Here is a 22,589-nt window from a genome sequence, read left to right on the forward strand (position 1 = left end):
ACTGTCATCCACAGACCAGTCTCCGGTATCATTTAATTCTGGTTATGAGGATCTGCGTTAGTCTGACCTTCTGTCTTTGAGCCCAAAGTTCACAAAATACCCATAAAACCATCATATTCATTTATTAAAACAAATAAAAAACCCGAGGGAATTATTTTCTTCTCACAGACCTAAAAGATCTCATCCCTGGAATGGGAGACTGCATTTCATTACTGATTCATGAAGACCTTACCCTGCTAAGTTGCTTTGCAGCCAGAAGCCCCACATTTTCTCCTTCTCAAGCACTGTTACAACAAAAGCTCAGATCATCTGCTAGAATGTTTATGAACTGCAGTTCTGAAGAAAAAAACTATATAAAAATGGATTTATTTTGGACTAACAGAGAAAGTGGCTGAATGTGGAACAGGAATCTACTGGGAAGCCACACTTTGTTCTTTGGAGTAGAAGCAAGTCATTTCACCTCTGTGCCTCTATTTCCTCCTGCCTTCAACTCACAGCAATACTCAGCACTCTGCAGACACATATGCAGAGGACTAGAAAGCCCAAAGGCCATCATCAGGACAGCATTCCAGGCTCCACAGCAGAAAGAATTGCTGTGCATGTGCAAGCCATGCAAAGATTTGGAGGAATTTTCACCACTGCACTTCAAAGTGAGAGGACCACAAAAGCAATTCAAGTTACTTCCTGAAGGCAACAGTGGCCATAGGAAGTTTCCATCCAACACATTCAAAGAACAAATCTTCCAGTATTACCAGTACAGGCACGTTACCATACCTACTGAAGAACAGCCTCTATAGCTGGCCAAAAATTGTTCCTCAGGAAAGCTACTGTTCTTTCCAGTCAATTATTTCATACCTTTTCCGTCATTGACACCAACAGCACTTGCACATCCAGTTCCAGCATTAATGAGAGCAGAAATCAGTGTCAGACCAGTTACACCAGCAAATGTCTTGGTAGCTGTGTCTCTTTTGCTTGCAACACAAGCCTTTCCAGGGACCTAGATACCAGAGGTCTCCGTAAAATGGCTCCTGGACTGAGCGGGGCAAAGCAAAAGCAGAAACCATTCACTCCAGTAAGACAACAGGAAGGTGTCCTTGGGCTCACAGCCTCAGAGTAGGATATGAGATGCTCTGCCTACCTATTGAAGTCTGCAGCATCTCAAATACTATTTAAGGTTTCACAAAACCCCTTTCTAAATAGAAAGCCCCAATGGGAAGAAGAAAGGAAAGAGAAAGCAAGCTCTTCAGAACTGACTGGGGTTCCTGCATGTGGGTTATACAGCCTTAACTACTGCAAATTAAATTCACACCCTAGCTCAGCTCAGATAAGAAAAGATTTTAGTACAAAGAGCAAGTCAGAACTCTACATCTCTGCAGCCCTGTAGCCAAAGTTATGCTACACAGCTCAAGCTTTACTTAAAGAAACCTACTAAAAGAATAATGATACCCATATACATGAGCTATCAAAAGGCATTTCTGAAGTTCTTACACCCAGGAATATCACTACAGAATACAGTCACCCTACCTACAGCTGCTACCTCAACTAGGGACAGTCATGACATAACCCACATCTCTGCACAGATATGGAAGTTGAGAGCAATTTAAACTGAGCAGTTATCAGTGAAAAAGTAGTCACATCATACTATGTTCACTGTGTTGCAGGGGAAGAAGGCTGCTCCATGGTTATACAGGTATAATCAAGTTAAATCAGCAGCAAAATTTCACCAGAAAACTGAAATCTTGTGTCCATTAGGTGTGCTCCTCCTCAGAGGCTGCTGAACTGAGCCCTCTTTTCCTACAGTTCAGTTAAGATAGACAGCAACCTTCCCATTGAGTACAAAGATGCTCTGACATTCTGCAGTGTTTTCATATAATACCTTTGAAGGAAATATTGCCAAAATACAACAGTATTTGGTACATGGCAGTACCAGCCCCACTCTCCCACAACCCCCACATTTTTCCACAATGAAACTTGATGGTTATGTGCTGAGATGATGCCTAGCCATAGCTCAGGACAATTGATGCCTACAGAAAGAGATTTTAACTCTGGCTGGTAAAGTATTAGGATGGAGGAAAAAAAAAAAAAGGGTGGGGGGGTGTGGGGGGTGGAGGGGGAAGGGATCAGAATGAACCACACAGCTATTTACAGCACTGCAGACTTCCTGTTTGGAAGCCAGCAAGATCTTCTGGCAAACCCAGGAACAAAATCAGTAGTTAAGGAGGATAAGCTAGAGAAGCTAATGATCTATCATTGTTACACTTCAGAAAAGATGAAACTGCATCTATGCCTAGCCTTTCCTAGCAGTATTACAAAGACAAGAAAATGAAAGAATATATTAGTAAACAAGAAAGAAACGCAAACTAGTAGCCATGAGAAAGGAGGTCATCAACACCTTTGCAGTTTCAGATAAAATTCTTCTTCCCTACTTCCCCAGTCCACTCTATCTTGTGTGCCCCATCAGTTTATTCTAACCAGGCACTGCAGCAGTGAGTACCACATGCAGAGCATTTAGGACATAGGCAGACAAAGCTCAGAACAGCAGCTCTTGCTTCCACACTGGGTGAACTGCCTGAAAAAGTAACTGGAGACAGCTATTAAAAAGACAAGCCAAACAAGTGAAGACATTTAAGTTCTAGAAATATGATTGCTCTTATTATAAAAGCTTCTAGAATACTCAAATAGATTTTAACATATTGCTAAGCTTTATTAAAGTCTCTTGTCAATCTACAGTTTTGGAGAATCACTGGTGATAGAGTAAGACAATACTGTGGGTTAAAATCAGTTACATAAAAGAGGAAAGGGAAAAAAAAATCCTCTCGCAACTCTTTTGCATCATAAATTGGAAAAAAAGAGTGGAGAAATATCAATACAAGGCCCAGCCTACAGCCCTTTGACACCAAGGGACTTGTTCCACTGACCTAACTAGGCTCTGGTTCATGGATTCACTCCATACTAGTTAAGTATAAAACCATCCCAGATTGCTGGCCCCACAGCACCTGGCAACAGCTGACCCATACCTCTGACTCAAAGATGAGCCAACAGCATACCCCATCATTGTAAGCCTGTACACAGCCAATAATTCCAAGTTTATTTTTAAAGCTGTAATTGATAAAGCCACAAAAGAGCTTTGCAAACTAGCAACAGAGACACCCTGCAAGCCTTCCATCAGAGCCAGTCAGTGCACTTCGAAGTGATGGGTCTCAAGTACTGCTTTCAAAATACCAGCAACATCACTCAGTGCTCTCCTAGAGGCAGCTCTACAGCAGAACACGGTGCTGCACGCCTCTTTCTTCCAAGCCCCTGGACCAGTTAATCACTCACTTAAAAGCATGAAATTTCAGAGTTGAGAAGAGACAAGTAGCAGGCAGCCAGGCTTCCAGCAACTGCTCCTGAATCCAGGGGCTCCATCAGGGGTCCCTTGCACATACTGCACCAAGGATCATAGAATCACAGAATGGCCCAGGCCAGAAGAGGCCTCCAAAACTCACCTAGTCCGACCTCCCTGCAGTCAGCTAGGACATCCTCAACTAGACCAGGCTGCCCAGGGCCTCACCTTGAATATCTCCAGGGAAGGGGCCTCAACCACCTCCTCACAGCAGATACATTTTGGACCTGCTTTTTATGTCTCCCTTCCAAGAACCAACTGAGCACAAGTTCATTAAGTTCCATTAAGATTTTCAAACAACCAGCACTCACACATTGTACAGAGACACCTTGCACACAGCAGGCTGGATCAAACCTGAGCTCCACTAAGGACTTCTGATGGGTGCAGCAGACACTCAGCACTCTTTGACTACTTTAACAAATGCTGTAGTGTCTCCATAGACCAGCTGTCCTCTCATTGCTTAGAAGACAATTTGGAATGCATTTCCCATTTTACACCATCGAGAGGAAAATTACTTTTGCTCAAAGGCATGAGGCAATGGTGTGGCTGATGCAGAGGGTGCTTATTTAGGCAGGCAGTTAGTGAAGAGCCCAAGAGAAATGAACATGGTTCTATTAGCATCACTTGGCATTCACTTCTCCATCTTTCACAGTCAGTAAGGCCTTAGATTGTGGGAAATTCTGGGCTTAAGGCACTTTCTTGAATCCAGCATTCCAGAACACACTGCCTTAAGAGCTTCCACTCCTCCTTTGACATCCTGCACTCTCCTCTCAGATTTTCAGGAGACAAGTCTCCAGATTCTCAGAAACCCTCTTGTGAAAACATCACAGAAAAAAAGAATGGAAGAGAAACTGACAAGAAACACTTCAAACTCCTTAATGGGGAAACAGGATTTCTTCTGAGAAAGTGAAATCCCTCTGCTCCAGGGCTGTGGCTGTTCCACTATGCCAGGTTTCACCCACAGAAGTAATATTCCAGAAACAGGGACAATGCAGTCAGAGCAGAAGATTCCAGTGATTCCTGGGAGCAGTATTTCTTGCATGAGGCAAGCGAAAGAGGCAGCATCATGAAATAAAAGCTAAGGTAGCCCAGAGAAATACACCCTTAAATGAGCAGCACTGAGCAGTCCAGGAAACCTTCTGGTCCCTCACCACTCCTTTATAGGCAGAGGAAAGGAATCAAACTTTTGAGACACATCAACAATGCTCATAAGGCCCAGCACAGGTCTGGCACAAGAGTCTAACCCAAACACACATTTATTTCTATCTTACATACATTTCTCTTCCTTCCAAGCAGCCTCAGAGGGAAATGTGTAAAATTAGCTTCTGCCTTCCCTGCTAGAGGCATGTTTCCCTTCCCCCCCACCAGCAGAGAATTGCAGACTCCTCCCTCAGATGGCCATGGCCAAGGCAAGCCAAATACTGGCCACACCTGCTTTACTTTGCAGTAAAGCTAGAGCAAGTACACTGTCTCCACAAGAAATACACAGTGGAATAGTTAATGCACCTTACTTACTCTGCAGCCAGAAACACTTTTGACTTTTGGAAGACAGATTACAAAGGAAAATTTCTTCCTATTTTACCTTCAGAACATGAATTAGTCTGTTGTGGTCAGACCAGACTTCAGATGCATCAATTCTGTTAATAAGACATACCACAAACACTGACATCTTTCCCCATCTTACTGTCACAAATCAGACAGGGGAGTTTCCAGCTCTGCCACTAAGCAGTAGATCTGCTGAGGCTGCCGCCTCCTTCTCTAACATCTCTAGATACAACACACACTTGTCTGCTCGATGCTCATCTGCACGTTGGACAGCACCAGCAGCTTTAAAGAAAACAGAATGCTAAAAGGTTCAGCTTTGTGCCCAAGGTCACACTGAAAGTCAAGCAATGAGCATCCTATGGTGAAACACCTGTCACAGCCTCTGCCAAATGGAAAAGATTCTCACACGTCAAGGTTTTCAGGTGAGTTTGCTTAATGAAATCAAGCTCTATTTCGAGTCTTTTCTCTGCCACCACCTCTTACTTTGAGATGTCACTGTTCTTTTGCTGCAGGGAACAGCAATCTAAGCTGAGCTTATCTTCCCCTACTAGAACAAGCCTTGCCTGTTTCCCCATTTGAAAAATCAATTGGAAGATGCTTTTTCAGAACAAATTTTTCAGCCATGGGCCCAAAATGGAAGGGAAGGAGAAGAAATATCATCATATCATGTGCATGCCAACCTGGCTTGCCTCCCAGCTGGTTTCTCACTCATCCAAATCCAGCCTCCACTGTGCAAAGTCAGGTGACCCAGCTGGGCTAACAGAATAAGAAACAAGAACTTGAAGGCTTGACTATGGAGAACATACAGACAGAAGAGCGGTGCTAATTACTCATCTTAGTAGCTGGATTAACTGTGTGCACTGAAAGGCCTGTCCTGCTCTAAATGGGAACAGTGGCTACTTGCCCTGTGGCACACAAACGTCCCAAGGTCATTAATGTGAAGACAAGTACCAAGAGCTGTACACACGGCATGCAATATCATTCATTTTCCTCAATCCCAGCACAAGCTGGTATTCTTACAGTCCAAATGACTGAAGGGAACAAGTTACTTTTCTTTCCATGCCCCTGTCCATCTTCTCATCAGCACACAGCTAAATCCTGAAGAAACCCATGATCCAGCTTCACACACCACCTCCAGCAGTCAGATATACCCAGCAGAGCCCTACAGAGGCTAGTGTCAAATCCCAGCGTCCTGCATGCTCTTTACCCCATCACTGCCAATTAGACTTCTACACAGAAGGGCCATTCTTGGTGCACTGATGGCTTCATCCATTCATTTCATTCCCAGGTCTGTCTATGATCTTTAGTCCATTCCTTCACTTCAGTAACACTCCAGTTGTGCTGGGCTGTGACTAAAGACTATTCCTTTATGGCTATTAAAAGTTTATATTCCCACCATCTCTCTCAATGCCAGCCTATACTCCTACTCAACTGTAGCTGCATTGAAATAGTTCATCACAGCGCAAGTTGAATAGTCACTTAAAGATCTACTTTGACAAGATGACCTTTGTCATCCTATAGCTAGTTGTGTGACACAGACACCTGTGAAACAACAGATCAAAGGACAACAGGGGTCTCGCACCTAACAGTAGCACCATCACAGAGTACCTGTTCTCACTGAATAGGGTCCTGGACCAGAGTAACCACCTGCTGCAGCGTGAACAGACCAATGCTCTGAACCTACAGCAAAGAACTGCCCACAAGTCACTGCAATATTGATTGTTTTTCAGAGAGGGGAAGTTGAACTGTTGCATGGCACAATGAACAGGAATTGGCATGACCCAGGAGATCTGAGTTACACAAGGCCTTACCCAGACTCAGATAACTAAGAATGCAGACACCTCTGAAAGAGATATGGTGCTTTATGCAGCTCAGGGATGAAACAAGGACTCCAAAAAGAAGGGAGGTGATAGGTAGAAAGAAAGTCACAAGGGCCCCTTAACCCAAACAAATACTTAGTCAAGAACATACATAGAGCAAAACACAGAGATAGAGAAACAAGACCTACACTGTAAAACTCAAGCCTGAAGAGAAGTAGGAAGACTTGAGAAGATCAGACTCTAGAGTCTGCAAACCACATCTTGCAGTTTTATTCAGCAGAATATTGTGCCAAGAGTCAGCCTGCATGGTAACTTAGTGTGTGATTCCTTCTGCACCTGGCCCAGGCACAATCCCCAGAGCCAGCAGTTCATTTGGCTCGCTCACACTTCCAGCAGCCTGCTAGTCCAGCAAAAGGTAATCACACTCAAGGTCCCCATGCCACAAAGACAGTACAAAGGGATGCTACATGGCTTCAAAGGACAGGCAGGACAAGCAACAGGAAAGTCGGTATATTTGACAGAATGGCCAAAACACTTGCAATCCCCCCAGCACCTTTATTGCAGGACATGGCAAGCAAATCATTAGCTCTATGGTGACCAAGTTTCACCAAGCCTAGCAGAATGAGGCCAAGTAAACAGTATGCAGTGGGGACATCACACTCAGCTGATGGTCACAGGAAATCATGAATGACAGAACAATAGCAGGTGCCAAAGAATTTGCATCCCCACTACGCAAGTCCACAACTTCTGAGAAAAATGCCTTTGTGTAAGGTAGAAAAAAGTTACAGCAAAAGATTGTTTCAGATGCATGGTCAGCTGTGGAGCTAGGAAAGAGCACATGAACAGAGAAAACCACAGATCTCCTTCCCTGGGAGGAGAGAAAAGGACAGGCCTGTTCTGGCTCTCCCATCGCCAGGCAAGCTGCATATTTGCCCAGCTTGCCAAAGCAATATCCATCCACGTATATAAGCCGCTAACAGACAAGGACAGCTGCTATAGGCAGAAGCAGCAGCTCAGCTCAATGTGGATGTGTCAGGTCTTCAGAGGCAGCAGCTTCTGGCTAGTAAGATGCTGTCGTGAACGTAGGTTCCCCTCCACCACCACCCCAACAGCCTGGTTGCCTCCTGATTGCAGAAATTCTATTCAAGACCATATTCTCCAAAGTGTGGGAAGGGGAGATTTGCACTTATCTGACCTGGCAGCAGTGTGTCTAAAGCATCAAATGATAAAAACCCAGAAAGAATAGCCATGTATCTCTGGAAGAGGGCACTAACAGCAGGAGTGGTTTTTTTTTTTTAAGATTTTTCCCACTGCCACTTTCCAGCCCTTCTTGGTTGGTTCTCTTCCTGCTCCCCCCCCCTCCCATCTAAGACAGTTAGCTTCCAGCTCTGATGACCTCACAAGTCCTTCTCGCATCATCCTTGCACCTCCACTGATTTCTCTCTTCTTACAGTTGCCCTCTAAGACTACATTTTGGCAAGACTCTATAGAAGATAAAACACATTCTTGTTGTCAATTCAGCTTGTCCTTTTAACATAAGGTACACAAAGCTTTGTTTCATCTTAAACTCAAAGCAACAAAGTTTAGCAGTTGGCTCTCATTATAGTATTACAGAAGGTGAAATTCTGGGCACAGAAAAAAATATGGTATTTAAAATTCTACACAGATTCAAGAACACTGGAAGCCACTTAAAAAAAATAAAAGCAACAGAAAGACACAAGCTTCATACAGCCTGGAAGCAATTCTGCCATTTGTTTTAAGCTTTCCAGCAATATAGCAGGGCCTTCAACATTTCATTTCAAACCACTTAAACAGTATGATTGCTCTGTTGCCGCAGACACTGCCATTGGAAAAAGTAAACTTGGATACATATGTTCTGATTCCCTAAAACAAAGGGCAAAAACCCCAAGAGCATGAATAGATGTTTCTAATTACTTTTATACTATTGATGAGAAGCAGATATTTAGTCCCTGCTGCATAATCCCTATGTGCCAGGTACTGCAAAACTCACTAGGGTATTTTCTTGCAAAGTTGCTTACAGCAAGCTTTTGCTTTTTGACCATATAAGCCTGTACAATAGTTATTTTTTAAAAATCACAATAGAATGGTCTGTTGAAATTCACAGTAACTGCCGTTGCCAAAACTTCCAGGTACTTTCTGAAAATGTCCCCCTCCTCCACTCCCATTAGATGCATAAGCACTGACAAGATATACTGCAAAGCAAACTCTACAGTTAAGCCTTACCTAGGTCTTGACCATCACTCCACTTAAGAATTTTGGTTAGCACGATTATGCCCAGAAAGACATGGAAGGATGCATTTCTTTTGAAGGCAGTGTCCCATATCAAATCCATTTCCACCTAGAGAACAGCTACTTAGAACATTTTGTTCAAACTGAAAAATTTCCAGCCCTTTGATTACAAAGGCAACCTGCCAAGTAAGAGTATAAAATTAGCACATTAGTGCAGTAGTGTCTTCCATAGTCTGAAGACAGCTTCAGTACCCCTACTGCATATCAGGGTAGAACTGAGCTAAGACTAACTAGATTCATTCTTTTCCTGCTCCAGAGGCTCAGAATCACTCGAACAACAGTGAAATACAGATATCAAGCCCAATTATGTCTACTCATGAAAGAGCAAGAATCAAGTAGCGCTAAGAGTGCTAAGGCAACCCAAACATACAAGGAGAACCCCACTGTAACAGCCAACAAACACAGTAAGTGAGCAGCATCCAATCATTTTATCCCTTCCTGCTGCAGGGCATATTGCAGCACAGGTGTTTCCCACTGCGGTTTGCAAGCACCAAGCCAGTTTTTCAAACCCTGGTTGTACGTGCCACTCACTTTATTTCTAAAGTTACTGTTAAAATTAATCATTAAAAAAAAAGTTAAATACAGCCCTTTCCTTTTATTCTCTCATTTGATAAACATTTTGGCAGGCATCTATCCAACTTAAGCAAGCTCTGGGTGTGCACCTGCTCAAAGCTTTGTCCCAGCTCTGGCAGTATGAATTAAATCTGCTGCCTTTATTTATACAAGCACTACACAGTCCACTGGAAAGGTTTCTCCTACCCATCTCTTTCAGAGACCCCATCACATCTCCTCCCACCCCCTCAGCAGACACTGACATGATTTCACAAGTAATGCTACTCCACCCAGTAGTTTTCTTCTCTTGAGCTGGAACAAAAGGACACACTGCTGTTCAGGTGGTATTGCCCTGGGCAACGCAGCAGCCACTGCAGAACCAGTGATAACCAGGCAGGGCAGCATTCCTCCAAACTGAGCTGGAGACAGTTGGTTTGTCTGCTCCCAGAGCCTCTTTGCTCAGGTAAAAGGACATAAACACAGCTCCCTTCCCAGCAGTTTCAGAGCTTAAGAACTGCTTCCAAGTCTAATTTCTCCAACATCTCATTTATTTGTTTTTATAACCTCTAAAAATATTCTTAAAGGTTTAAGAGTCCTACCTTTATTTCTCCCCCATCCTCCAAAATTACTTTAACAAGATAGGTACAATAAAAACCATCAATTTTTCTTATGTAACTTCTTAGTCACAAACTCTGACTCCATGATTAAACCCAAATCCACAAATATACCCCCCTAGATCCTTCCCACTATTGGATGGGATGGCTGGATTTGTGTCTGCCCTCTTTACACCACAAGGACAACATGGAGGACAGCTTGCCATTTCACTTGAAATTCCCCAAGAAAAGAAACAAAATAAATTGACCCCATGCACTCATGCTCCCAAGCAAAGTGGGGGGAGAGGCATCTTAAGAACCAAATCAAGAGGACTAAAATTTCACCCAAAATATAGAAGGAGGTAAAGCACAATGCAGCAGTTTCCCAGCAAACAGAACAGCTTCTCAGAGCCAGTACACACAGGAGGAAAGAATTTGCCAAGCAACTCCGATTTTGGGCTGAAAGCCAGAGAACAGCTCTGGGGGAAAATAAATAAATAACAGGGTTGTTGGGTTTTTGGATTTTTAAAAAAAAAAAAAAAAAAATCTTCCTCCTGCCACAAGTTCCCACCAGCAAGCCTCTCCTCCCAGTTATTCAGTACTTGCACAAAGCCTAACAGGAGAAGAAAGGCAATAAGAACTTCAGATGAGATCCAGCTGTACCCTCTTCAGCTCCCCTCAGCCCCATCCAACTCCACACACTGGATCAGTCCAAGGTTGAGTCTACAGCAAGAAGAGGAAAAGCTCTTCAGAGCGCTAGCCCATCCTCTCTGCAACACAACTTACTGTTTGCAAATGCATCAGCCAGCAACCCCAAGTTTTGCTTTATTCACAAAACAGAAACGGAGACCTCCATTCCCTCCTTTCCAAACTCATAGGATAGGCTTCAGAGCTACTCTCAGCACCCAGATAGCAGGGATGGGCTGAAGGCTTCAGCCAAGCAGGGATGAGAACAGCTACTTAGAACATTTTGTTTAATCCATCAAATGATGGATAGCCTGTAGCCAAGGCAGCCCTGGCTGCAGGAGAGATCAAGTCTCTCACCTTTCTCACACACCTGTTAGCTCACAGCAGCAACGGTTCAGAAGAGTGACACTACTGGCCAAAGTGACAAATGCTCTACTAAAGTACGAAGGAGCATTTGCTTCTACAAGAGCAAGAAGAACCTTGAGGCTTCCCCCAGAGAAGCTGGGGCAGCAGTTCTTCAGCAGTGCAAAAAAGCCTTGAGAAAGGAGCCTGAAAAAGCATAAACATCACTGCTATTTAAATGCTTGAAAAGCAGGCAGATGCCACATCCAGAGAGGCATAATTTTAAAATAAATTGTCAAGGAGCACAGTTCTGCTACATTTTCCCCTCTTTTAGAGACAAATTATAACAGTAAAAATCAAGTTCACTTTCTTCCAGCCTGAGAGGCAACTGGGGAGAACAATTACAATGTAGCTCTGGCACAGAGAAGGTATCCCTCCTGAAGGGACAAAGGGGAAAGAAGGCTCACGAGGATAGAGAAGAGCACAGAAATCCATGCAGGGTTAGAGTGGTAAGAGGGTGGACAGATAGGATCTAGAAGCTGTACACAAATTATAATGGAAGTGGGAGAACCACAAATAGCAACTTAGGAAGTGAAAAAAGGGCTGAGGCATACTAAAGGGAAGCCATCTTTTCTTCTAAGAGTTGACTACAATAACATTTTGGGCAAACCAAGAAAGCAGTTGTCCCCACAGAAGTAGGTCATTTCTGGAAGAACAAGCAAGGACAACTAAAATTTGTTAGGGTGGTCAGAGGGGAAAAGGATAGCAGTGAGCCAAGGTGCAAAGAGAAAATTACTTCAAAGCAGTTGCCGTGGGAGGTTAAATTAGGTAAGACTGTACTTTGCAAAGAAAGAAAAAGAGCAGGTGGTAATTGGGAGCATCTCTATAAATGGCTTTTTTCCAACAGGAATGAAAGTTATTGCACAGCAAATGTTTATGAAATAAAAAAGATCCATTTAAACCAGTGGCCAGAGCATAACCAATTACTGCTGTGACACAGGAAGCCAACAGCTGCAGAGACAAAGGCATGCTGGAGCTCAGCCCTCAAGAAGCACACAGGGCCCATCAGCTCCTGAAAGTCTGGGTCTCCAGCTCCCTTCAGGCCCCTATAATTTCCCATACACCCTTTGTCAGGCATTGATGACAAAAATAACACGAGGGAACGGGCTGCCCTTATTTTGTTAACAAGAAATACCACAACATGAGCTTGAGACAAAGCACATTATCAGCAAGAGACTGACCGAGTTAAAAGGTCTATATCAGCTCATACAGCATATACCAGCATCTGTGCTAAGAGTGTACAACAGCAGCCTAAGTTTTGAAGGCATTTACCTAGCCCTAGTCCGAATTTTAAGTTTTTACAGCCAGAGTTTAGAAGCGATCTTGTGATACTTTAAGCCTGTGACCTTTGTTTAGAGTGTATGTCACTTTTAGCAGTGTCTATTTTAATGCAGGCTACAACTTTCAGACTGTATGAGCTGTGCATCAGACGGCTCATGGCTTTACTTCACAGAAGCTTGTTCTCAAGAAAAGATGATGTTGAAACCTACCTGCTGGAACTCCCCCTGACCCAACCACCAAGTACTCATTCAGATGTACAAGAGGGGATTCCCCCAAAGTTGCCTGGTGTCAGGGGACCCTTTGGGGACTAGCTTCATTCTGCCTGCCTAAAGACAAATAGCCAGAATTTGGGATGAGCCAAGTAGTCCTCCTCCATGAAAGAGGTAGAATATCAGACCAGGATGAGGTTTTTCATGTTTAGGACTACTTAATCCACACATTGAACTGGGTCTGCCTAGCAACAAGTTGGAGTTTTAAACTTGTATCATCCTACTTGTGTTCCCATGGCTACTGTCATGAACAGTACCCTGGCAGCTGCACAAATGAGCACAAGGGTCCCAGGAGAGACATCTTTAAGATTCCCAGACAGGAAACAATATCAAGAAAGTATAAGCACTGCACCTGGTATGCCTGCCTGCCTTTACAGCCTTTCCCCCAAAAGCACCCAGTGCAGTCCCCCTCTAAGGACAGGGAGATTTCAGTTGGGAGAATAGACCTGCACACTGGTATCTACAGGTCATTTGCATTGTTTAGCACAAAAAAAGCTCATATTACAGATTCTGCAGTTCTAGATGCTTACACAGCTGTTAGCAACCTAAGCATACAACCATATACAACTCCAGTCAATGGCACCAGATACTTGGGGCAGCTACCTAAGAATACAGGCTGAGAAGGACGTGAAAAAGCCTTCCCTATCCCTATTCACACCACCAAGTCTCAAACCAATATTATTAATGAGAACATAGGGATTAGTTTAGACCTCCAAAAGAAGGTGAGAAGTCAGAAGGAAGAGAAAAAACTCCACATTTCACTATGAACTGCACATAAAGAGTTTCCTCAAAAGTAATGCTATTATGCAAACCAGACCTTCCCAATCCTGCCACTTCATTTCTTAAAGAAGGGAGGCCATTTCCTATTCAAAAGAGGTTTTTCTTAGCCTGTATACAACCCAAGTCCCACTGTGGAACTAGAATCTCTCTCTGCCCTCTCCAGGAACCAGTCAAGATGGGCAGGCATGCATCATACCCCTGTATGCAAGCCTTGTTCATGTATTCATTAGGGATTTCGGAACCCAAAAGCCACAACCATGTTACACACTTGTTATGCTGTGCCTTCATATCAGTGTTATAAACTCTAGAAAGGTACAAATTCAAGGTCACAAACACTAATGTGTAATACCCAGTTTTCAAATCAAAGTCTCTTTATAAACGATATCTCAACCTGTTAACACATCTAGTCATCTAAAAGCATGCGCACATGCTATCATGACAGGTTACCACATACATACCGAGAGAAGAACTGAAAAGCTGGAACAGTCAAGTGGTTAGACCCCTCCAATTAGACAACTACACAACAAAAACTAGTTGCTTGCTTGTCAGATTATTGTGTGTGAAATACATCCAGGTGTAAAGCACAAATATAAGAGAAGTGGCAAGGAAGACGAAATCATTTTAAGAAAAGACTCATCACCTTATCCTCCTGCCCCTAATGGGACAAGAGAATATAGACATACCTAGTGACACATGCAGAGTGCATATGATGTCCTCTATAGGTACCTGCATGATAGAAGGACAGGGCTGAATGGGGAAGCATAGACTAGAATTTCCTCCTGAGAGGGGATTTTTTTCAATTTTATCACACTTCTGCAGCCTCCTCCCCCCAGAGAGGCAACATTTACCAATACTTCCTTTAAAGAAGTTCAAAGAGTAGCTGATGCAGAGCTGAACTTTTGAAGACACTTGGAAAGGCAAATTAAACTTACTTGTCTTAAAACTGTACATGAGAAGTGAAGCAAATTTATTGAGTTTGATGGGACTGCCTTTAAGTATTGTAGGTCAATCTGTTGCATTTCAAAACAGTGAGAACAGTACAAAAGCAGCTTAATTCTACAACATGCTGGAGAAACTTTCACTGCCTTCACCAAGGCTGAGCACATCCTCTTGCACTTTCGAAAAGTAAAAAGTCGTCAAAGCTTTCATATGGAACTGTACATTAAAAGCTTGTAAAGTTTAAAGACAGGCAACTCATCCAACATTCCTTACAAGGGCATTTTTGAAGACCAAGTTCAGTTTACAAATGCACTTTGAAACTCAGTTTAAAATAGAAACTGTTCAAGTTTAAACACTTAAGAACATGAGATTGCTCATCTTGTTATACCATCAAGTTAAAGCCTCAAAAGGCAGCCACCCAGTGTAGAAAAAGGTACAAACTTCATAGGAAGGGTGCATGCTCCAACAATCACAAAGTTCTCTGATTTGGTCTGCAGAGTCAATCAGCCCCTAATCACCATGTCTCAATCCCACCTTACACTTGGAATGGGCAAGGCAAACCTTGGCCACAATCAGAAACTGTTATATCTGAGGGAAACAGGAACTAGTGCACTAACCACAAGTTTAAGGAGTTAATTACTTCAGATTTACCTGCCTGGTGCATACTAAAATATATATATACATTAAAGTTACATCAGTTTAAAAAAATACATTTTTATGTCAAACAAAGCTTTGCCATATATACTCAGAAGGTACGTGACAGGAGTAGAGCCCACTGTAAGCCGCATTATACAGTGAGCCTTGATCACAGAGGCAAAGATTTCCGAGCTAATTATAATGACTAATCACAGGGAGCTCTAAACCTTCACTCGGCCAAGTCACAGACCTAACTAGGGCTGAAAACAAGAGTTTTAAGAGCAACTCATTAAGCAGCAGGAATCAGTTATGAAGAATAAAGCAGTCACTCTACATAGGATTAATTCCAGTCCAGCCATTAATACATTTGTCAATGCGAGACAGCTATTACCTCTACATACAAACAACGCACCTGCCAGGCAGGGAAGGAAGCCACAGGCTTTGGCTACACCAAGACGTGTTTGTTTATTACAGCATTAAGGTTTGAGAAGGATGCTCCAGTACTATTTGAATAGACTGGTATTATCTGAATAACAAGAATGTTTTGAAACCATGCCTGGCTTCAGGAGGAGCAGAAGAATTGCTCACCACCAGCAGCCTCTGCACCACTTCACAGAAGGAGTGAACGAACTGGGTGAAAGGCAACTACTGAGCCACAGAGGCAATGGCTTCCCTCGGGTGAGCAGCCCAGAGGTAACAAAGGCATGGTACCAAATCAAGCTGAACTCCTGCTGAGGTGCCAGAGATATGGATAATAAAGTCTCCAACTTGAGCACCACTACTCTCTCTCCAGGGTGGATTTATGGAACAGACAATAAAACTAAAGTGTCAGCATCTACAAGTCAGCTTCATTCTCCTAAGGCAGGAGTAGTGAGACTGCACCCTCTCCCACCGCAGTGAGTGGACCAGCAGTATATGCCACTGATGGAACAAGATGAGACAGAGTCACCCACACACCATCAGAGTTGCCAGCACAGTAAGGAAGCAGCAGAAATCATCTCCCCTTCCTGAGAGCTGGAGAACCAGCCTGACCCCTTTGACTGTACCTCAAATGCCTATGGGGGTGAGGCAGCTAAAAAAAAAAAAAACAACACATTTTGGCAACAACTTTGGTGAACCACCTTTTGAAGACCTTACCTTCCAGTCCACTCTGCAGTACAGCACATACATTCAGACTTGTGGAAGGTGAACAACACAAATATAACCCATGATGGAGTAAGAGGCTGAGCAAACTGCAACTAGGAGGAAATCTCCTCTTCTCCCAACAGAAAGTTCAAGAGAAAATCCATAATAGCTGAATTTTCCACCACCTACCTGGGAAAACAGTCCCGTTGGAGACAACGCACATCTCGGACACCAGCAAAAAGACCAAGAAATGCCTGGTTTATCAAGATACTAGGTAGCCTCTGTCAGCCAAACACTTTGGGCATTAGTACGTTATGGTTTTGGGGTTTTTTTATCAGATCAAACATACTCATAATCCTCTCTTCTTCCCCAAAGACATTGTTGCACTACAGGAGCTCCTACCTGTTGTGTTTAAGGCAGTGATTTGAGGAGATGAGATAGCTTTCCAGGATACCAGTATTTCCAGTTTCAAGATCTTGGCTTTGACTTTTCCACCTGCTCAGATGGCGATCCCAAAGTCTCACCTGAAAAGCACACTTCTTCCCCCACACCCCCTTTTCTCATGAGTCCTTTCATCTAAACTCCATTTTCTCTTACAGTCATTGGGTACTCAGACTATTTGCAAACTATTAGGACTGCTAGGAGCAGGACTACTTGCAAAGAAAGAGAACAAGCTGGCTGGGAGTTGGACTTGCCAAGTAGAAGTAAAGGTAGTCTTTAACAACCTCTTGTTTAACAAAGGTTACTGTTTCTATTGTGTAGGATGATAGGTGCTGCTACTGAGAACCCCTCCAAGTACCTTAAGATAGAACCTAATGAAATCTGGCCTTTTCAACCACTAGAGAAATACAGCTATTGTAGGGAAATCAGCCACCCAGCATCTGTCTCATTATTACACTTTCATCTTTGATCTGGAATAAATGAGAGAGTGGGCACCTTTAACAGTCAGAGTTGGATGGATGGAAGCAGGAGCTTCCTCCTCTAGGACACAGTTAGGACACCACTCCCTATCAAGCATTCCAGATCAGAGACAGCAGAGGTTTTGTTTTTAACCCTTCTTAGACAACTACACTGACAGTTTCTGACTACATTGAAAAGGTTAGTTCCTATGGAGTCCCTCGCCCCATCCCCTTCATTTTTTGTTAACGCTGAAACACATTCTTGGCCATGAAAGAAGGCAAGGGAATATCAGGTGTTTGTGTAGGAGAAGGCAGAGCACAGCTAACTGTGGACCGGAGAACAAGTGCCTCAAAGATTAGTGACGGTCCAGAACTCACAGCCTTCCAGCAGACTTCAGCACCTAGGGATGAAAGCACTACAGAGTATTTCCTTTGGCCATTTTTACTGTTACAGTACAACACCAGAAAACTAGGAAGAGAGCAGTGTTGCAAACATGGGACTGAAGTCTCAAAAGTGACACACAGCCCAACTTGCCTGCAAGACACTATTGAGTGAAACAAGCTTTTGCTTAACTGCTTCTACTGGAAATAGCCCAGAAGTTACTTTCCAAACATGATCAACACAACTGATGTACAAAGACACAAGATGTGGCTAGTATTTTCACTGACATCACAATGAATGTGACAATGTAAAAGTTGAAGTGCTACATAGAAGAAAGGAAAGTTCATCTGCTTTTAATACATGTCAAAATTTAGGACAGACTATCTTCACTGGCTGTGTTAAAGTGCTCACTAATATTTTCTTCCTCCTATTTTCAATGCTCCAATAGCACAAATTAATAAGCAACAAATGGTCAAGTACAATATCAATGCTTCCCCAAATGAAAGATTTTATTTAGCTTTAGGATATGCAATGTTTCCTTCCACTGATTTTTTCCATTAAGAGGACATGTGGGTTTCATTTGTATGGATTAAAAGAACTGTAATAGTTTTCCCTCTTCAAAACCTTCAATGTCTCAGACTGAGCACTCACAAGAAATGCTGACCTACCAATACCAGCCGTTGTTTAACACATGGAATTTTCAGCTAGCAAATATTTGACTCTCAGCTCTAATAAAGAGAGGAAATAGGAAAGACAATAGCAATTTTTCACATAGCATCTGTGAAATCAAGGCCAAGCAGTGAAACACACAGCTGAAGCGCAAGTTTTACTGGTTCTGGTGAGTTCTGGCATGGCATTTTCAGTCCCAGAAGTTTTTCTTCTTCTCCCTATTTGAATCAACTTGTTTAATAAAGAGTTTGCCTCTGCAAAGTGTCTTATACCAATAACTGAGGTGTAAGTACTACACCATTAGTAACAGAGGTGTATGTTTTTGAGAGAATAAAAAGAGTGGGATCATTGCACAGAGAACTCACTTTCCCAAAGTAAGGGGAGATTGGGATAGGTAAGAAAGATACTAGCGTTAACTTTGGCAAAGAACCTATAGGCTCTGTCAGCACAGGGAGTAGGTCTTGCCACTATAAAGAAATTTACTAAAGGAGTTGCAAGCAAGGACTACCTCCTACAGAGGATTCCAGCCATGAGCATTTTTACAGTCAGAGAATCACATCAGGCCCTTCCTTAGCCACTGCCAGAGCAAGTTTTAGCCAAACGTGCACCAATACATTTTAATTCAGGATGAGAACTTGCTATTTTCTGGTTTTAAGGGTGAAGCAACCAAAAAGAATTGCAACCCTTAATTTTTTTCATACTCTGCTCAAATAAGACAGACAAGCACTCTCTATACTCCTTCATGCTAACCAAAAAATGTCAAGGCCCCTTCTCTCCCCAAACCCAAGCAATCATTGAGGGCGCAACTCTCTTTGCTTGCAGGCCTATCATATGATACTTTTTCACTCTCTCTAGCTATTTAGTTCACCAAGCCCAGACCAACATCCCACCACTGTCTGACTCTACCTTTCTCCCAGAGTCTTACAGAAAAGGTTTTCAGAAAAAAAATTCCAGAAAAGCATCCCAGATTTTATTGCTCTCTGCTAGAACTCAGATGTGGCTGAGAAGCAAAATAAAATTAAATGCCTTGTCTACCCCTATGCAAGGGGAAAGAGGAACACTCACGTAAGAATGCTGATATAAGGATCAGCAGTTACAGATATACCTCAACCAAAATGAAGCTAGAAATGGATATCAAGTTTAAAAAATAAAATAGCACACACAAGGCATAGTCTGTGCCATTCTCCCCTCAGATACAGCTACAGCAGCAAGAACCCTCTGCACTTCACCAGCCAACTATTCTGAAGGCGAAAGCCTCCACAACTCAACACCAAACAACCTTCAAGCTTTAGGATCCTTTTGTCAATCAGTCTCTAAAATTTCTAGTGAGAAACAGACACAGCATCTGTGTGCCCTGATAACAGCATTCCATTGATTTCACTTTAAAATTATCAGTGAGACAATTTCAGTTTCAACCAAAAGATCTTAATGCAATGTGTTAGACTTCTTCAGGGTTTTCCTTCTTAAACAGGGAAAGAAAAGAGGCACAATAAATAAACACAATGTGTCTGAAGAGATCACAAAATTCAGGGAAAAAGTTGCATTGCAAATTTTGTCCTGGGTAATTCTGCAGGACAGGAAACAAGTTCTTTAACACACAAGCAGACAAAAGCTCACCACAAACTTGTTAACTTTTAAAGGGGGTGGGGGGAGGGTGTGAAAAGTCTGGAAAAGGAGGATCTGATACCCATCCAGGTCATCAGAAGACTGATCATTTACTTGAGGTCACTCTACTAAAAGCTTGCTATATTACACCATGTAGGCAAACAAGACTGCCTGCTGATGCTGCATTAAGGTATATATTACTCAGAAAGAGAAAAAAAAGTTCAATTGTTTCCCCGCATCACACACTTCCCCCTCTCTTCCACCCCACACCGTACAGAAAGCAATAACCTTTGTATAGGTCGCTGTACATCTGGAAGTTAAAACCAGCAACGTATAACTGAGCACATAATAGTGAGGCAGGGGCACATAGCATTTTTTGCCCTCCATGTATCACGTTCAGGAAATGAATTGCACAAAGAGTGTAACTGAAACGCCCAAGTATCCTTGTGATACCTGGATAATAGCCAGATTGATGCACATTGCATGTTATAGAAATGTTGGGTTTGACCTACAGATTGAAAAACAGTGTCAAGTGCTGCCTAACTAACAGCTCTCTCTCCCTCCCCCTCTAGTTTTTCTCCTCCTCCCCACCCCCACCCCTTCCTCCTCCTGGTCAACCAAGAAATGGTGTTCCCATGCGCCAAGACTTGCTATCTTGTTTTGTCAAGAAAATGAAGACAGGAATGAGTGGGGGAAATGATTCTTTAACTAAATATAAAGCAATATTGAACTTAGGAAAAAAAATATCCTCTTTGCCCTCCACCACTCTCCCCCATCCTCCCCACGACCTTAGCAGATAAGAATAAACATATTTAGTAAGTGATAAAAAGGTATCCAACCTATTAGTGCACAGTCTTGAGGGCTATTACAAGAAACCTTTTTCCTAAATTCACAGAGTAGTAACTCACGATTATTCCACAAGGAGACGCCGTACCTTTCCACACCATTCTTTTTGTTTTAAGGCAAGAGGTGCGGAGGATTCAATTAAGTTTGGGCTGGGCAAAGGGACAACTCCAAACGCTAGAATCTCCAGGCAAGGAAGGTTTTCACTACCTTCAACCTCCACTTACAAAGGAACAAAAAAATTTAGAAGAAAATTGCTTATGCTTCAAACTAAGGAGGTCAACAACCTGTCTTTTTATATACACAGAGATACATCAGTATTAACGTGCTTCCAGCACCTGCCTTTCAGTACAGCCCCAATTCCTTTGTTTGCTCAAAATTTGCTTCCATACCACTTTAAATTAGCTCGCAAAGAACAGCAGCAGGACAGCTGAGATGTGATTTCTTTTATTTATTTTTTTGAGAGGGGAAGGCAAGCATCTTCTTAGGAAGGGAAAATTGAAATACAAACTCAAGACGCTTCTAAATACCTTCGTTAAAACACGTATTTGCAACTTGATTTCTTCTAGTTCCACCCCTACCACCGAACCCACAGACACACAAGTCCTGGAGAGAATGGGAGAAGGGAGAAAAAAAAAAGAAAAAAAGAAAAAAAGAAAAAAAAAGGCAAAGAAAATAAAAGAAAAGGGGGGGAAAGAGCGAGAGAAAGAAAGGAAGAAAAAAAAAACCACCCAACTGCCATCTCCTGCCTCCTCTAGTCCTGCCAGCTTCCCTATTTCTCCTTGCCTGCAAAGCGCCCTCTGGAAAGCATCGAGACTTCTTTTATCAAGCATGGGGGGGAGGGGGGGGTAAAGGGGGTGGAGACACGTACTCCTTGTTCTTGCTCTAGGTGTTTGGGACTGGAACGGGGGGGGGGGGGGGGGGGGGGAGGGGTGTATTTTTTGACTCCCCCGATGAGCAGAAGTACCTTCGCCCCTCAAGTTCCGCTGACCACGGGGGGTCGAAAGCAATGATGAGGGGGAGGAGTCGCCCCCCCCCCTCACCCCCGGCAATTTAAAAAAAAAAAAAATTATAAAGACTTACCGGGGTCGAAATCAGGGACCACCGCCTGGTACTGCGGCCCGACCCTCATACCGCCGCCAGCTGCGGGAGACAGAGGGAGAAGCGTTACCCGCGTGGGCCCGCCCGGCCCCTACCCCCCCACCCCGCCCGCTCCCCGTTACCACCACACGCCGCCACCCTCGCTCCTCACCGTGCTCCTCATCGCTGGAGGACCCCGAGCTACCCTCCTCCCAGGAGTTGCCGCTGCTGTTGCCGTTGGGGGCGGCAGATAAACTTTTGCTACCACCGTTGTTATTATTCGCGCCGGCAGCGTTGTGGTTCCTGCCCCGCCGTTTCCCCGAGACCTCTGGGCCCTTCTCGATCATGGCTGGCATTTAGGGGAAGAAGGGGAGGGGGGGTGTGGAGAAGAAGGGAAGGGGGGGAGGTTGGGAATCAGAGTTTAAAAACTGCTGGGGGGGGCTGGGGGAGGCGCCGAAGAAGGCGGGAGCCGGGGCGGGCCGGGCCGGTGCGCGGCGGTAGCGGCGCTGCTACATCCCCCACCACGATCGCCCTGAACTTTGAGGCTCATCCCAGCCCTGCGCTGGGACTCCGTTCAACCTGCACTGCTGCCTACGACCAACCCCGCCTCCCCCCGCTCCTGCCCTTGCCTATTGGCTAAACCTACATTTTGGGAGGCCAACCCGCCTGCCTATTGGACGGAGCTTTCTGTCCATCGTGGCGGCCCGGCGCTTCCGTTTGCTGGGTTAGGTGGAGGCGTATCGTCGGGCTGTACGTGTGAGGGCTCCGCGATCTCTCCGCCCAGCGA

At 43.8% G+C, this 22,589-nt stretch overlaps 1 protein-coding gene across 1 annotated transcript in view; it reads right to left on the reverse strand.

The window, feature by feature from the left end:
* The window catches only part of RCOR1 (REST corepressor 1), an 84,920-nt gene extending 62,533 nt beyond the window's left edge, over window positions 1-22,387 (reverse strand). Inside the window, exons 1-2 of the mRNA XM_054161826.1 lie at window positions 21,975-22,387; window positions 21,806-21,865 (exon numbers count right to left, since the gene is read on the reverse strand). Of these exons, the coding sequence (XP_054017801.1) occupies window positions 21,806-21,865; window positions 21,975-22,158 (244 nt within the window). The 5' untranslated portion in view covers window positions 22,159-22,387. The remainder of the gene's footprint in view (window positions 1-21,805; window positions 21,866-21,974) is intronic.
* Window positions 22,388-22,589: the final 202 nt, after the last annotated feature.

The sequence above is a fragment of the Dryobates pubescens genome, chromosome 5, assembly GCF_014839835.1.
Source record: "Dryobates pubescens isolate bDryPub1 chromosome 5, bDryPub1.pri, whole genome shotgun sequence".
NCBI classification, from domain to species: domain Eukaryota; kingdom Metazoa; phylum Chordata; class Aves; order Piciformes; family Picidae; genus Dryobates; species Dryobates pubescens.